This window comes from Balaenoptera physalus (assembly GCF_965194825.1).
Source record: "Balaenoptera physalus genome assembly, chromosome: 2".
NCBI lineage: Eukaryota > Metazoa > Chordata > Mammalia > Artiodactyla > Balaenopteridae > Balaenoptera > Balaenoptera physalus.
The window spans coordinates 130,271,360-130,286,383 of NC_138883.1; the positions used below are offsets into that span (position 1 = coordinate 130,271,360).

Sequence of the window (15,024 nt, forward strand, 5' to 3'; positions counted from 1 at the left end):
ATCTTATGAGTTCTGTCATGTTGTGTTTTCATAACATCAATTAGTTTTAAAATGGTGAAAACCTGGGAACCTTTAAGTAATATAACTGCCCAAACCGAAAGAATTAACTTCAGTTCTGAGTGGGCTGTCCTATAGGTCAAGTCTTTTTTTCTCTTTTTATGACTTCTGATTCTGCTGCAAAAAGCACCAGATTTGGTAATATGTGTGGTGCCTATTTTTTAATGAGACAACATATATTTATTATCAATTAGTCAACAATAGTTATTGGATATCTTCTATGGGCCAATTACTGTGCTAGGCAGAACTGGGGAAAGACAATGAATAACCAAGATAAATATGCTTCTTGTCTTTGTGTGACTTTCTAGCCTAGGCAGGAAGATATATTAAACCAATCATTTCAGATAATTTTAAACATTACACATGTGCCAAAGACATTACGGTGAGGGAAGAGGTGAGAAAGGAAGCTGAGGGTGGCAGTTGCTCTGGGTTTCTCCATCCCCCACTTTTAAGCTAATGCTTACTGAGTGATTGTTATATCTCTGGCAGTGAGTTAAATGATTTTTATCTATTAACTTATTTAAGCCCTATAGTAACCCTAAGAGTTGGATACCTCTACTCTCTGTTTTTACAAAGAGGGAAACTGAGGCTGAGAGGATAAGTGTCTCAGCCTTGATTGCAAATCTAGGAGTCATCAGAGCGGGGATTTAGCACCAGGCAGTCCATATTGTGCGGTCTACTCTATGCTATCATCTATTTCACAGCTTGGGCTTCCAAGTAAGATTTTGTTTGAACAGGGGCTTCTTGTGCTTTAAAAAAGTTTGGAAACCAGTGGCACAGTGGAGAGAATGCCAAGATAAGGATATGTAGGAGTCTTTGGGTTGCCACTGACAATACAACTCAAATTAGCTCAGGTATAAAGGACTGTCTATTGTCTTATGGTTTCCAAGGAAGCGCTGACAGGCACATGATTAGCAGGACAGGAACACAGCGGAGACTTGGGAGAAAGTGCCAAGGCCAGACTCGAATGCCACCAGGGCTCTCTCTGCCCAGGAGTCCGCCTGCTTCTCTCTGCACCTCCCCCTACTCCTCTCTCATGGCAGCATCTCCCCTCAAGATGGAAATCATGGTGGCCAGCCCCCCAGAGTTTTACTTCCTACCCCTGCTGCCATTTCTCAGTCACAGCTTGGAAGTTCTCAGGGAAGAATTGAGAGGCCTGGCTTGGATCCAGTGCTCACCCCAGATCAATCAGCTGAGGCCAGGGGTGTGGTGGGGAGTAAGAACATGGTGCCTTCGAGGCTGATGGGTGGCCCGCAGTGGAGGTGGTGCAAGAAACATGGTCCCATAGTTAGAAGACCTGGGACAGGGTCACTAGAGCCCCTCCCTATTTGGGGGCATGTGCATTGAGTATAATAGGCATGCCATAGCCCCTTCCCTTAAGAGAGTCCCAGTCCCAGTTAGGGGAATTACAGACTGTAAACCCCTAACTCTGATATTATGTGCTCAGTATTGTGCTACAGGTCCACACTGTGATCAACGGGAGAAAGGGGATTAGGGAAGGTGTCCAGATAAGTATTCCTGAAAAAGAGCATAGCCTAGCAGAGACAGGAATTCCCATGTTGGAAACGAGGTGGAAGAGGAGACTCAGGGGCAAGAGAGTGAAGCCTATTTAAGAAGCAAAAAGCAGTTGGGGTACCCGTCTGCAGAGGAGCGGCTGAGAATTACCTCGCTGCCATGTTTGCAAGTTAAGGGGCTGAGACTTGATCCTTTAAGCTGGGGTCCCAAACGTTGGCCTGCAAGCTGAATCCAGCCCACTACCTGTTTTTGTGTGGCCCCTTAGTTAAAAATGGTTTTTTACAGATGATTATAAAATATGTAACCATTTTACAGGTGATCATAAATTGATTTGATAGAGAACACTGACTTTGAACCGCAGCTAAGTGAAATTTTATCCTCCCCCCAAAAAAAGAAATCCATTATTTTCATTAGTAGAACTAGATTACCCAAAAAATGTACTTATTATTATTATACTTTAAATTTCATCGACAAAAGTTTGTGGACATTTGTTTCCTCTCTTGCTAGGTTAAGTACCTACATAGTAGCTCGATTTTTATCTCTTGGCCCACAAAGTCTACAATATTTACCACCTGCCCTTTGCAGAAAAAGTTTTCTGAACCTGGCTCTAAGCATCTGGGAGCCACTGAGAGAATTTTAAGTAGGGCACAATAGGTCTATATTTGTTCTTTGGATTTTTTTTTTTTTTTTAAATCACTGTGAAGACAGTGTTGAGAATGGAGTGGAGTGGCCCAAGAATCGAGGCAAGAGGCCTCAGTTTTCTCATCTGTAAAACAGAGAAAACAGCAACCCCAAGCCCTCCTTCACTCCCACAGTTGTTCTGAGGCCGGTATGAGGCAAGGTGAGTGGGGCTGCTTTGGTAAGTGCCAGGCCCTGCCCGGGTGAAGAGTGCAGTCCGCTGAAGGGCCCAGATGGAGGAAAGGGCGGAGCTGTCCTGGCCAAGGCACACCACCCGCCCTTGGGAGTCTCCACTTTGCTCCCCCTTCCTCATTTCTCCCCTGAGGAGGGTAGACGAAATATGGAAAAACTCTTCTGAGGGTTCAGCCTAGACACTCAACTCCAGAGAGGGGAGGCACCCAGGAATAGGGGAGGGGGGCAAATGTTAGCAGACGTGCAAGAATTTGCGTTGGAGCCACATAAACCTTCATGTGGCCCTGCTGACTCCAGTGGGGCCAGGCTGGTTCCATTACTGACCACACACTGGGGGCCAGGCTTACTGCTGCTGTGGCAGCTCATACATCGTTCCCAACCCTCACAGCAACCCTCCAGGTCAGACCTTAATAGCTCTGATTTACAGATGAGGAGCCTGAGGCTCCTAGAAGTGAATTGTCTATGGGTAAGTTACTGTTAAATAAAGCCCACATTTTCCTTAATGCCAGTGGTTTGCCAAGTGTGGGTCTTAAAGCCCCTGCATTAGGTTCACCTTCTGAACCAGAGTCTGGGACAAAGGGCCAGGGGCCCAGGGACCTGCATTTTAGCTTCCAGGGGGAAGTTGAGAATCACTGCTCTGGGCCCCAGGCCCACCCACGGGGCTGAATATCAGCTCAGCTCCAAGAAACTCCAGGTTTCATCACTCCCAGAGCCTGCAGTGGAAGTTGGTGACATTTTTACCTTTCATTTGGCCTCATTAACCAATCAGTCCTAAAAACAATGATTTTGACATTTTAAAGCTATCTGGCCACTTGCTGGAGTCAGAGAGAAAAGGGTAGAAACGTGTATGTCTGCAGGTCATGGCCGCTGTGGTACACACAGTCCTTATTTCCACTGGTCCCCGCATACCCACCTGAGGACAGGACTGGCCGCTTCATGAACACCAGGGCACACACAGGGCTTTAAACATGCCTCTCACATCTGCTCCTGAGCTGGACTTTCTCAGATGCCGTATTCAGTGCTGGGCTCCGCAGAGCCAGCAGCAGCAGCAGCTCTCAAAAGCCACTGGCCCAGCATTTCTCTTGTTTTTATCACAACAACAGCTGCATCCCCCAAATTTTCAACTCTGGAGCAGGAATCCATTGAATACTGGACTTTCCAGATGTGCTCTCCTGTGCTGAATGGCCCAGGCATGGTTCTGTGGGCATGAAAAACAGGAAGGCACGAGAAACAAAGCAGACAGTGGAATTAAGTTACTGAAAAGAAAACCATATTATTGATCTTTCTTTCAAAGGCATCTGCAGGGAAACGTTGGAGAACTCTGTTGGCTCCAGATGGAAATTTCCACTGCAAAAGTTCCCATTTTTGCAACATGGAGAACTAGATTTTCATCCAGGTAAAAAAGGCTGCAAACAAGAATTCACAAAGACTGTTTCCTAGGTCAGAAGCATCTCAGGACTAATCCCAGGCCCAGTTACCAGGGTTGGGTCCCGTCTTAATCTGGCCTCCCTGTTAGGTACTGTCATCGTCAGGGTTCCATACACTGCCTGATTACTTTATTGCTGTGAACATAAACATTTTCCATAAAAGAATAACAATTTTATGTGACCACTCTCTCCAAGAAATTCAAAGCCCACTACGATGAATCATTTGAAGAAAGGCAAAAGAAAATGGTTTTTATTCATAGGTTGACTGTGAGAAAGCCAACCCTGGACAGGTCTTACGTGGCTACAGGTCAAGTCTCTAGAACAGACTGTCAGGTCCTTGCTGTTCCTCCAACCGGCCAAACACACAGAGCCTCTGCAGGCGGCTGTATTTTATACATGATTCTTGTCCTGTCATTCCATCAGCGGCCCACCTAGTTTCACTTTCCCTTTAGCTTTTGTGGTGTTTTCCTTGTTGCCCTGGATACCAGGCAATCCAGAGCCAAGTTTGGAGTCCCCGCAGAGCCCTGTGTTAGCCCATAATGCTTTCAAGGGTAGAGTCTCATTCGTCTTTGATCCCTTGATCTTGATTTTTCTAATCATCTTTGACTAACCCACTGCTGGGCTGCAGCAATCCACCTCAGATCCTTTTTGAAAGAAAGGAAGGTCATAATGACATTGATTTTGTATACAGAATCCTGTTCTTGGTTTGAGAAGTGTGCTTGAAGACACTTCAAGCACTCATTAGTTACTTGGAGATGTTTGTGAATTGGTTGATACAGTATAAGAATGGAAGCTGATGGTTAAAGGGGTCAAGGGCTTAACCTTCTGTGGGGAAAACATGGAGCCTCCCTTGCCTGCTATAGGCTGGGTGGAAATCAGAATTCCAGGTCTCCTGGCGATAGGATGCCCTGTGTCGTCAGCTGCCAGGAAGAGTTGCTCTCCTTGGGGTCGGGCCCCCTAACTATGGCAGCCCAGGCACAGCGCCTCCCACCTTCCCTGTCCCTTAGAAAACATATATAGGCACTGAACACAGACTGCCCAGGACAAGGCTACATTTGCTATGGAAAGCTCCTCCAGTATGGGAACGCTTCCCGTGGCTTCGTGGGTGCACAATGCCTCAGGAGTTCCTAAATTGGCATCAAGGTCTGGAGGGTGCAGAACTGTGGGTGTGGACAGACCATCCTGGCCTGAGACCTTCTGGAGTTTGTCAAAACCTCATTGGATGCAGGAGAACTGTGAGTTTATGGGTGGATTGCCAGGGACGGAGAGAAAGGCAAAATCTCCTTCCACATAAATTCAGTGTGACCTTTAGCAAGTGGAAAGAGTGACGCTGGGAATGGCTGGTGCTACTGCACCAACTCAGGAGGGACTGGGCGGATGGCCGAGCTCCACAGCAGGAGGGAGCTGAAAAGCTTAATTTTAAAGGGGGCTCGATTTCTTGCTCTATCTGGCTCAGAAATAGGCAAGCCCAGCTTTTCTACAAACAGCTGGCTGTCCACTCTAAAAATAAAGCCTGAATTTATATGTGGGTACGCAGCAGGAGGCCCCTCCACAGGAAGTCCTGCTGATGCATTTGTTCTCTAAATATTTGTGTTGCAGTTATCCTGGAGAAGGATGATGGTGGCTTGCTCCAACACAGTGGCCAGGGGCTGGAGCAAAGTCGTGGGGGAGTCAAGGGACATCAGTAGGATATAGAACCCATGGCACTTGGCAACTCAGAGGTGACGAGTGAGGGAGACAGCAAGGATGACACCTCGACTCCAAGACAAGCATCGTAGATACTCGGGGAGGGCTTTTCAGACGGGCCTCCCTCCCTTTCTTCCTCCTCTCCCATTTCCCTTGTCCCGGGGCCCCTGGTCCTACTCTATCTGTACTTCTTTCATGGGAGGCTTCCTACCCACCTGTGCAGCAATCCTTGGATCTGAGAATTAGTGGGCTTCCAGGTAAGGGAGCTGCAGGTGCGTGTTTGAGTGTGTGTGTGTGTGTGTGTGTGTGTGAGAGAGAGAGAGAGAGTGGGGCAGGGTATGCTGCCTCAGACACTTGCCACTCTTCCTGACTGGAACCCCGCCACCACCTCCCCCTGACCTGGTGCTTTTCACATGGCTGACTCCCCATCCTGCAGGTTTCAACTTGAATGTCACCCCAGAAAGGCCTTCACTGACCCAAGTACCCTCTACCACTACTGACACCACCCCCCCTTTATTCTTTCATAGCCCATGTTCTTTTTTCTTTTCCACAGCTCTTACCATGAGTTGCTATGCTATGTTTGTTTACACATTTTTAAATGCCTGGCTCCCACACTACACTGGAAACCCCCATCCTCTGCTTCATCACTGAGGTGGACTCAGGGTTGGTGTCTGGCAGGGGCTCAGCAAACATCTGCGGGAATGTGTGCCTGCAGCAGAAGACTCAGGCCCAGAGGACAAGGCTGGTTTCTGAGGGGCTTGGGAAAACCAAGCCCCACCCCCGTGTGACCCTGTTTCTATAGGACAATGCTGTCTGATGAACGGTATCTTGGTTTGTCCTTTCATTTCCCCAAGTAAGTGATCATTTCTGCTTGCCTTGTAAAGATTAGTAAATGAAAAGCATATTTGTGTTTTTCTAAACATTTAAGACATTTCATACTTCCATGTATTTTGGTTTCTGACATCTTCTTTTCTTCTTAATACTAACCTTGAGAATTGACATGAAAATAGCAGCACAGTTCATGTGTTCCTGGGTAACTTCTCCTCCATGGACATACTCTAGCATCAGATAATATGTGTAAAGAAGAGTAGTAAAAAAAAAAAAAAAAAAAAGAAGAGTAGTGATTTCAGATTCTGAGCATTAGAATCGTTTGAAATTTTCTACCTTTCTCTGGCTTTCTCATTTCACGTAAAGACAAAATACACAGGCTTGACACAGACCTTTCCCAGGCAAGAAAAAGTATGTCTTTCTCCATTGTCCATTATTGAGTTGCATAGCCTTGCAACTGAGATGGCTCTTTAGCTGCAGCCTGGCCGCAACGCCTCTGTTAATAAATAGGATGTGTCCCAGCAGCACTTTCACTGTTGGAAATTTCCCAATAGAGATGATGATGTGATGTCAGGACTTAAGACCGAAGGTTGAGGGAGAAAAGGAGGGCTCAGGCACCCCAACCCACTTCTGCAGGGGCGTTGCCATGACAAGAAATGGCCCTGAGTACCAACTGTAGATTTTCAGTGATCCCCCCAAAATCAGAAAATATGCTTCCTTGTGAGTTCAGGTTTTCTAAAACTGTTGTGGTTTTCTAAAGCCAGAGTAGACTGAGTCAGCTAACCTCCAAGCCGCAGCTGCCACTGAGCCCACACAGGGCTCAGTCCACACGGGGAAGGGTGCGAGCTATGTCCACACATATGTCCACACAGGGAATGGTGCGAGCTCTGGGGCACAGAGGTGGGCCGCAGCCAGGAGGACAGCAAGCCGGTGCCTCCTATCCAGATTCCTTGGCTCCTGGGCTCCTTAGAAACCTAACTTTCAAAACTCAAAGTCGTGTCAAATATAATTTTTAAGATTCTCATCAAATGCTTAAGACTGTGTCTTAACTCCCCTGGCTTTATGAATGACACCTAAGAGAAAGCAGCACCTGGGGGACAGCACTCTTTCTTTCTGCTCTTGAACATGCCCAGATTATGACGGTGGAGGTCTGTAACACTGCACCCACAATGGAGCTTCCCTACCAGAGGTTTCAGTAGCCCTGTGGTCCAGCCATGTCCTAAGGTTGTCATATAAGAATTTCATCAGTTGACCTTTTGCTTTCCTTACTTATTCATTCATTTAGCAAATATTGCATCTTAGGTGCTAGGGACTGTGCAAGGCCCTGGGACACTAAGGTGAGCAAGACAAACATGGCCCCTTTGGGGACAGCTTGCAGGCTGCTGTGAAAGCTCGAGTTCCCTTTTGTCTTCCTGCAGGGAGAGAGAGGAAAGCTCCTTGTTTGGTATCTAAGGTATAATAAAAACACAAGTGACTTCTCCCAAGCCCTGCAGGTAAAATCAAAGAGAACACAAGCAATATAATGGCTTCCTAAACTTCATCTGGATCCTCAAAATTTGTTTTTTGTCCACTCAAAAGGAAAACGAGAAACACCCTTTGGAGGCTGATTTCAGACCAGAGTGCACTGGCCTCCTTGGAAGATTCTGGAGAGTACAGAATACCTTTATTTATGATGGAGAATGTTCTCCTATCGAGGTTTGAGGAGTTCTTTACTTAGTTCAGGGAGATGTTTACAATGCCTGGCTGCCAGGTTCAATTAACATTTATTGACTTTGTCTCTAATACCTGTTTTTAACAAAACCTACCTCAGGCAAAAATGCTTAAACAAATTTAGCTAAGAGCCACAGAACACTGAAAAATTCAATTTATGTTTCTTAGATAAATATATAGCTATGTAAGACGTTTCCTAGTAAAAGTCAGTAATGGATTATTTCACTTTTTAAAAAATGTAGCATTTGAAGACCAGTTCAATTACTGGATGAACCACTTTTTCCTGTCTCAGGCGCCTGGTATGGCCTCCCTGGGCATTGTCATCACAAAAGGGATTGGAGCTGAGGGTCTGTTTCCCTCTCCTAGTTGACATCCCTTTACATCTCTTCCCTCTTCAGCTAGAGTTTTGGGCAAAGTCCCTTAGTGAGTATAAGTAGCCTTAAAAAAAACCCTAATAACACCAGAAAGAGAAGAGTCTTGACTGCTGGGGCATAGGGGGTAGGATAGCGATGGGCTCACCTCTCTCTGGGCTTGATTATTGAAAAGGGCTGCTTTACCCAACCACGACCCTCTCTCCTAACTCCACTCTCTCTACTATCCTAACACCCCCAGTGGAAATGAACAACAAGGTCTGGGATAGATGTGGTTAGCAGAACCGGTGAGAATCCGTGTAAGTCCTGTCAGTTGCCATGTCCTTTTTCCCAGGAATCGTGAATATTCAGCTAATAGTATAATATCTCCTTCCCTAGAGGATGAGGGGCCAGGGAGAAGAAACTTCAATAACCAAAGGAGTATGATGGAAATTCCTCCTGAGTTTCAGATTTTGGAGGCCATCTCTTAAGGCAGAGTGTCCTGAGACCTCAGATTTTCTCAAATAATCATTATAATGTCAGTAAAATTCTAATGCTTCAGTGAATGAATTAACACCATTGCATGTCAACATCAGCTCGTCTCAAAATGAGCTGCATCTGAGGCACTCATAAATATGTAAACAGGGAAGTTTGGGTGGGTTTAAAATTAGACCTGATCTTTTACACCGAGTGAAGGTATCCCTGGCCAGGTAGGAGAAAATGAAGTCTGTCTGGCAAGATGTGTTAGCCCTGGAGAGAGGCCTCTCCCCGACTAACATGGATGAGGGAGAGCATGCTTGCTTCTTGCACGCTGTCCCCATCTGAGCCTCCTCTGCCGGGCTTTGGGTGGCGAGTACCCAGGCTCCCAGCAGCTGTGAGCCAAACGGGGAAGAGTGCTAAAAGAGGTTACATCAAGTGTCATGAGTGTCCCTCTCCATCTTCTTCCCCTCAAAGCAACACAGAACTTTCTCAAGGTTCCTAAATTTCCAAGGTCACAACAATCTCTCTGTGGATTAAAGCAATGCTAGCTCAAACCCAGGGAATGAGCAGCACATTGCCTAGGCTAAGCCAGGGCCCCAGTGCAGATTCAGAAAGTCCGGGGATTGCTGGGCGGAAGGGCTAGGATCCTTGCCTTTACAGAATTTGGATTATATACTAAATAGAATAACAGGAAAATGTTTACTCCTTTTTTGGTGTTATATAATTCAGCTAAGAAATAATGAATATTTTCTGTTATATAAAAAATCCTGCCATATTTTCATCTAATAATATTTCCTTCCTCCAAAAGACAACCACATTCTCAGATTCCAGAACCACATTCTCAATTCCTCAGATTGAACCGAACATTCCGATGGTCTTGATGTTTTCCACAGCTCATAAAGACAAAGGATTTTGGCTGCCTGCATGTTAATTTTCCCAAAAACCTAAAAACAGTTGGCCAATCAGAATGAATACAGTCTTTAGTATGATGTCCCCAAACCATCACACTTTTTTGACTCTAGCTGTTACCATGTAGAAAAATGAATTCAATCTTTTAAAAATATGAAATATTTCAGATATAAGGAAAAGTATGAATAATATAACAAACACCTCTGAGTTTACTATTCAGTATAAGAAATAAAACATGACCTATACAGTTGAAGCCCCCTCCCCACCCCATCTCCAGATAACTACTATCCTGAATTAGATATCATTCTCATCTTTATTATTTTACTATGGTTTTATTTTACATACACATATGCACACACATACTTTATGCATTCATCTGCTATTTTCTTTTTCCTCTCTACTTTATAATCATGATATTCATCCATGTGGCGACATACATCAAAAATTTGTGTGGTATCATACATAAATGATACACATATATCACAATTTACTTATCCATTACTAAATATTCCCAAATTGTTCTACAAAATATTCCCAAATTGGCTGTACCAACTTTAACACCCACTATCAGTATATAAAAGAGTTCTTGTTGCTTCGTATCTTTGACAAAGCTTGGTGTTATCATTATCAGACTATAATTTTTGCAGTTTGGTAGGTGAAGGGGCAATCTCATTGAAGTTTTAGTTTGCATTACTGGTTACTAGTGAGCTTAGGCATGGTTATTAGCCATTCTGTTTTCAACTTCTTTGAATATCTGTTTATATCTTTTGATCATTTTTCTGTTGGTAGGCTTTTTTTCTCATTACCTTATATGAGTGCTTTATGCTAATCCTTTTCCAGTTTTGTGCAAATATTTTCCCTCAGTCTGGTTTGTCTGTACCTTGCCTAGGGTGCATTTTGGTGCACAGATGTTTTGAATTTTAATATAGTTAAATTTCATCAGTCTTTTACTCTTGGTTTGTCTGGATCTTGTCTAAGAAATACTTCCCTACCTCAAGATCATAAACGTATCCTTCAATATTTTCATCTCTAAGTTCCAAGTTTTAATTTCACACTTAGTTCCCCAATCTATCTGGGATTTTTGTGTTTGATATGGGGTAGGGATCCATTTCCTTCCATTTGGAAAACCAGTTCCATTTACTGACTAGTTCAGCTCTTCCTCATGGACCCTTCAGGGCCACTTCTGTCAATCTATCAAGTATTAGACTCTCTGCCACGTTTTGTTGATATATTTGTCTGTCTCTGGATGAAAACCACACCGTCTTAATTACTCTAGTTTTAAAAAAGGTCTTGACATTCAGCAAAGCAAGCTCCTCCATCTCATTCTTCTTCAAAATTATTTTGACCATTTTGGGCACAACTCTCATCTCTATCCCTGGCCCAGTATAAGCAACCAAATGGCAGGACAATAAGCAGAAGGGAGAAATCAAGCCAAAGCCAGTCCTGGATAATATACAGCTGAATATTTAACGCCTAAATAAATCAACTCCTAAGAAATTGCTGCACAGTAATGAATATAGAAAGCCCATATAAGATAAAGCACTTCTTTACAAAAAACCAAAAACATTTAAAAAAGAAGAAAAGTTGTTTGGGCTGTAGCAAGGGTCATTTAAAATTAGAATCTAGAGACCCCTCCTCTGGTCAATAGCAATGTTCTTGCCTTTATTTTCTAGAAACATAACTTTTAAACATAGTTTTACATACAGATAGTCACAGAGAGTTCTATAAAATAGTGCTAAAACTGTACATTTGTTTCCTGGATCCCTCAGGGCATCCAAATTGAAGGTCAGACTGTTCCTGGAAGAAACTCAGAATACACTAATTCCGTCATAGCATGGGTCTATGAATGAAGTATTCTCTCTCTCATTTAAGGGAGACTTGATTTTCCTGCAAAATGCTCTCAGTGATATTTCCATAACCTCACAATTACTACTTGGTGTTCTGCAGTGTCTTCAGATCCAGACCCTCTTATATGGACCACAGGACAAGAGGACTCTGGCCACCCAGCAGACCATGGATGTCCTGTCCAAGTGAGTTGGCCTCCCCTCACACTATTTCCCCTGCAATCAGAATCTCAGATGAAGCTGGTTCTCTAAGGTTCTGCGGAACTTTCTGTAGAAAGTTTTACTAACTGACTTCCCCATAACTCATAAACTATGCAAGCCCAGTTCCTTGGAATACCCAGTTGTGAAATATCTTCTTGCCAGATATTAGGAAGAAATTAGCTCTTGAAGAATGTCAGAAACACAGGCTGGGATTCGTCCTCCTGCAGACTGGCCGCCTGCAGGTCATCTCACCTGCTGGAGGGCAAGGGCACAGAGCCCTGCTTGGCCTGCGGGAGCCCTGCCTCAGGCTGCCCGAGAGCCCTCTGACTTCACCTTGACAGCCGGCCTTCTGGTTTTCACTACGGCACAGCCTGCGTACCCAGAGCCCACGGACTGACGGCCAAGGCCCTGCTCAGGGAAGTGCCGCAGGCGGGACACAGCTAGCGGGGTGTGGCGGGGGGCTGTCTCGGAGCCCACCCGCTGGGCCCAGGCCCCTTTAGCAGCTGAGGGTTGACTGTGTCAGCTCAGCAAGAATGGTCACAAGAAATTAGAAAATGGGAGAAGAAACCTTGCGTTTTCTGTTCCTGTGCCACGAGTCTCTTCTCATTTACAGTCCCTCCTGAAGCTCCTTCACGAAACGTAGCTCAGCAACCGCCAGGCTTGTCTTCACAGCCGCAAAGACTGGGCGCAAAATGTGGGGAGGTCGAGGGGCGCCCCACTCACCCCACCCTCTGCTTGTTCGCAGGGCCCCCGAGAAGGCTGTGAAGCCTCGGCAGCCCCCAAGAGCCAAGGCGGCCTTCTGCACCGGCGGGCCGCAGCACACCGCGCTGGGGAAGGCCAGGCCCAACGCAGCCGACTGAGCCCACCCCCACCAAAAGCTCTGCTCATGCCTGGGTGCTGACACTTAGGGTGCTCTATAAATCTCTCTCCATCCAGGAGGTGGACTTCAACAGTCATTGGACAGATTTTCTAGGCTGTTTGCTCCAAATGCAACAGCGATCCCATAAACCTCCCATGCGCCACCTTTTGACAGTGGATGCCCTTCCGGTGATCTGGCGCTGCTATAAAGCATTTTTCTTTTTACCACCTTAGTGGTTTTTCTTGCCAGCAAGAATTTTTACCCATCAACACCACTGTGGCTGAAAGGCTTCTCTTCAAAAGTTCGAAACTTCCTGTGTAGGAAAGTAGACTCAACATCTGATCATGTGTGTGTATATATATATATGTATATATATATATATATATATACATACACACACACACACACATACATACATGGTGTATAGCCCCTTGTGCAGGCCTGGAGTCAGATCTGGAGCAGTAAAATTCTGGGGAAAGCCCTTTCTTATAGGAAGGTAATAGGGATTGAGAATAAAATGCTAATAAAAGGAAATTTGGAAGTCCTGGGGTCAGTATGTGTTTGTAAAATGAAGCCGCCTCAGAGCTCCTCGGAGCCTGGAAAGGGGCACCGAGGAAGCTTCTCCTCACTCGTGCACTCAAGACACTTATTGAATCTGGTTGAGCACCCAGGATGTACCAGGCGTCTGCTAAGAACTGAGGGCACAACGACAAACAGGACAGACACAGTCCCCATCCTCTCAGAGCCTGCCATCCAACGTGGACGCTAGTCATTAAACATATAATAGTGGAGTTGGTTGATGACAACTGAGGGAAAGAGCCCGGTACCACAGGGTGGGTGATAAATGGCCCTGACTTTTCCTAGAGGTCAGGGGAGGCAGGTGTAAGGGAGTGAAGAGAGCTGAGCAGGAGTGAGGCGGGCACGGAGGAGCTGCAGGGAGGGATGCTGACTCCCTGCTGCTGCCAAGTGTGGCCGCCACTCCGGAGAGCTTTTTTTTTGGAGTTGGCACAGCCCTTGGCCCCCTACTCTCCCAGTTGTGTTCCAGGTTCAGCATGTAGGTGGTAAGAGGGTGAGGTGGGATGAGTGCTCATGTCCACAGTGGTCTTTAGTCTCTTGGAGGGGGGGGCCGTCCTCATTCAAGAACGGAAAGATAGAGGGGCATGTTTTGAGCACCTCTCCCCATGCTGTCAGTGGTGAGGTCCAGTGCCGGAACGAGGTGAATGAGCACACAGAGGGTGGGAATGCGGTGTAGGCAATGCTGTTCCTTCTCGTCCCCATCCTAATCCCATGGGCTAGGGCCCAGCAGGGCCGCAGGCTGCTGCTAATATGGCAGCAGGATGCAGCACGGCCCCCTCCCGCTCCAACACCCAGTAGGAAAGCCAAAACCACTCTGGGTCCATTTGTGCTGGCCACCTTGAGAACTGATGGGGGAAATAAACCAAAGTTTCATGGCAGGGTGGAGGGAGGCTGGGTCCCTTGTCCTCGACAGTGTGACAGCTGACTATACAGGCCACCCCTGCTCGTACTCACCCATCCCAGATAGGCCTGTGGGATGAAGGCACCATTCAAAGGCGGCGTGAGATGTCACTACTCACCAAGTGTTCTATCTAGGTGAAGACATGGGTTTTGATGTGGATGGTGGAAAAGCATTTTAAGTATACATCACACAGAGTCTGCCTCAAACATGTTTGTGCACCTCAGAAATTCCTATGCTGAAGCCCTAAAGCCCAATGTGAAAGTATTTAAGCTGGGGCCTCTGGGAAGTAATTAGTACATGAAGGTGAAGCCCCAAAAATGGGATTAGTGCCCTTGTAAGAAAAGACGCTACAGAAATGATCTTTCTACCATGTGAGGGCACAGCATGAAGGCAGCCATCTGCAAACCAGAAGAGGACCCCCACCAAGAATGAATCCACCAGCACCTTGGTCTTGGATTTTGAGCCACCAGACCTGTGAGAAATAAGTGTCCATTGTTTAAGCCTCCGGCCTGTGGTATTCTGTTATAGCAGCCTGAGCAGACTAAGAGCCCATGCTAGGTTTTTGAAAAAACAAAATGTAAATTATGATGTTATTTCTTCCTCTATTTCTTGTAGGATAATATTTTGGAATCACAGACGCTAAAACACTTTTTAAAAAATTTAGCCACCACCCTGAGAAGGAATGAATTTAGGAATGTTCCATCAAATGTCTCCCATCTATTAAATGTTTTAACTTCAAAATGAAAGGAAGAGTCTAGCTATTCATGTTTTGGTTTATTTTGTTTTTGTACAAGGCTACAAACAGGTAAGG

At 45.7% G+C, this 15,024-nt stretch overlaps 1 protein-coding gene across 2 annotated transcripts in view; it reads left to right on the forward strand.

The window, feature by feature from the left end:
- TTC23 (tetratricopeptide repeat domain 23) overlaps positions 1-13,279 on the forward strand; it is a 112,616-nt gene extending 99,337 nt beyond the window's left edge. For both annotated transcript variants that reach the window (XM_082448451.1, XM_082448452.1), the window contains exons 10-11: positions 11,780-11,862; positions 12,623-13,279. In XM_082448451.1, coding sequence (XP_082304577.1) covers positions 11,780-11,862; positions 12,623-12,737 — 198 coding nt within the window. In that variant the 3' untranslated portion in view covers positions 12,738-13,279. The remainder of the gene's footprint in view (positions 1-11,779; positions 11,863-12,622) is intronic.
- The last annotated feature ends 1,745 nt before the right edge of the window (positions 13,280-15,024 follow it).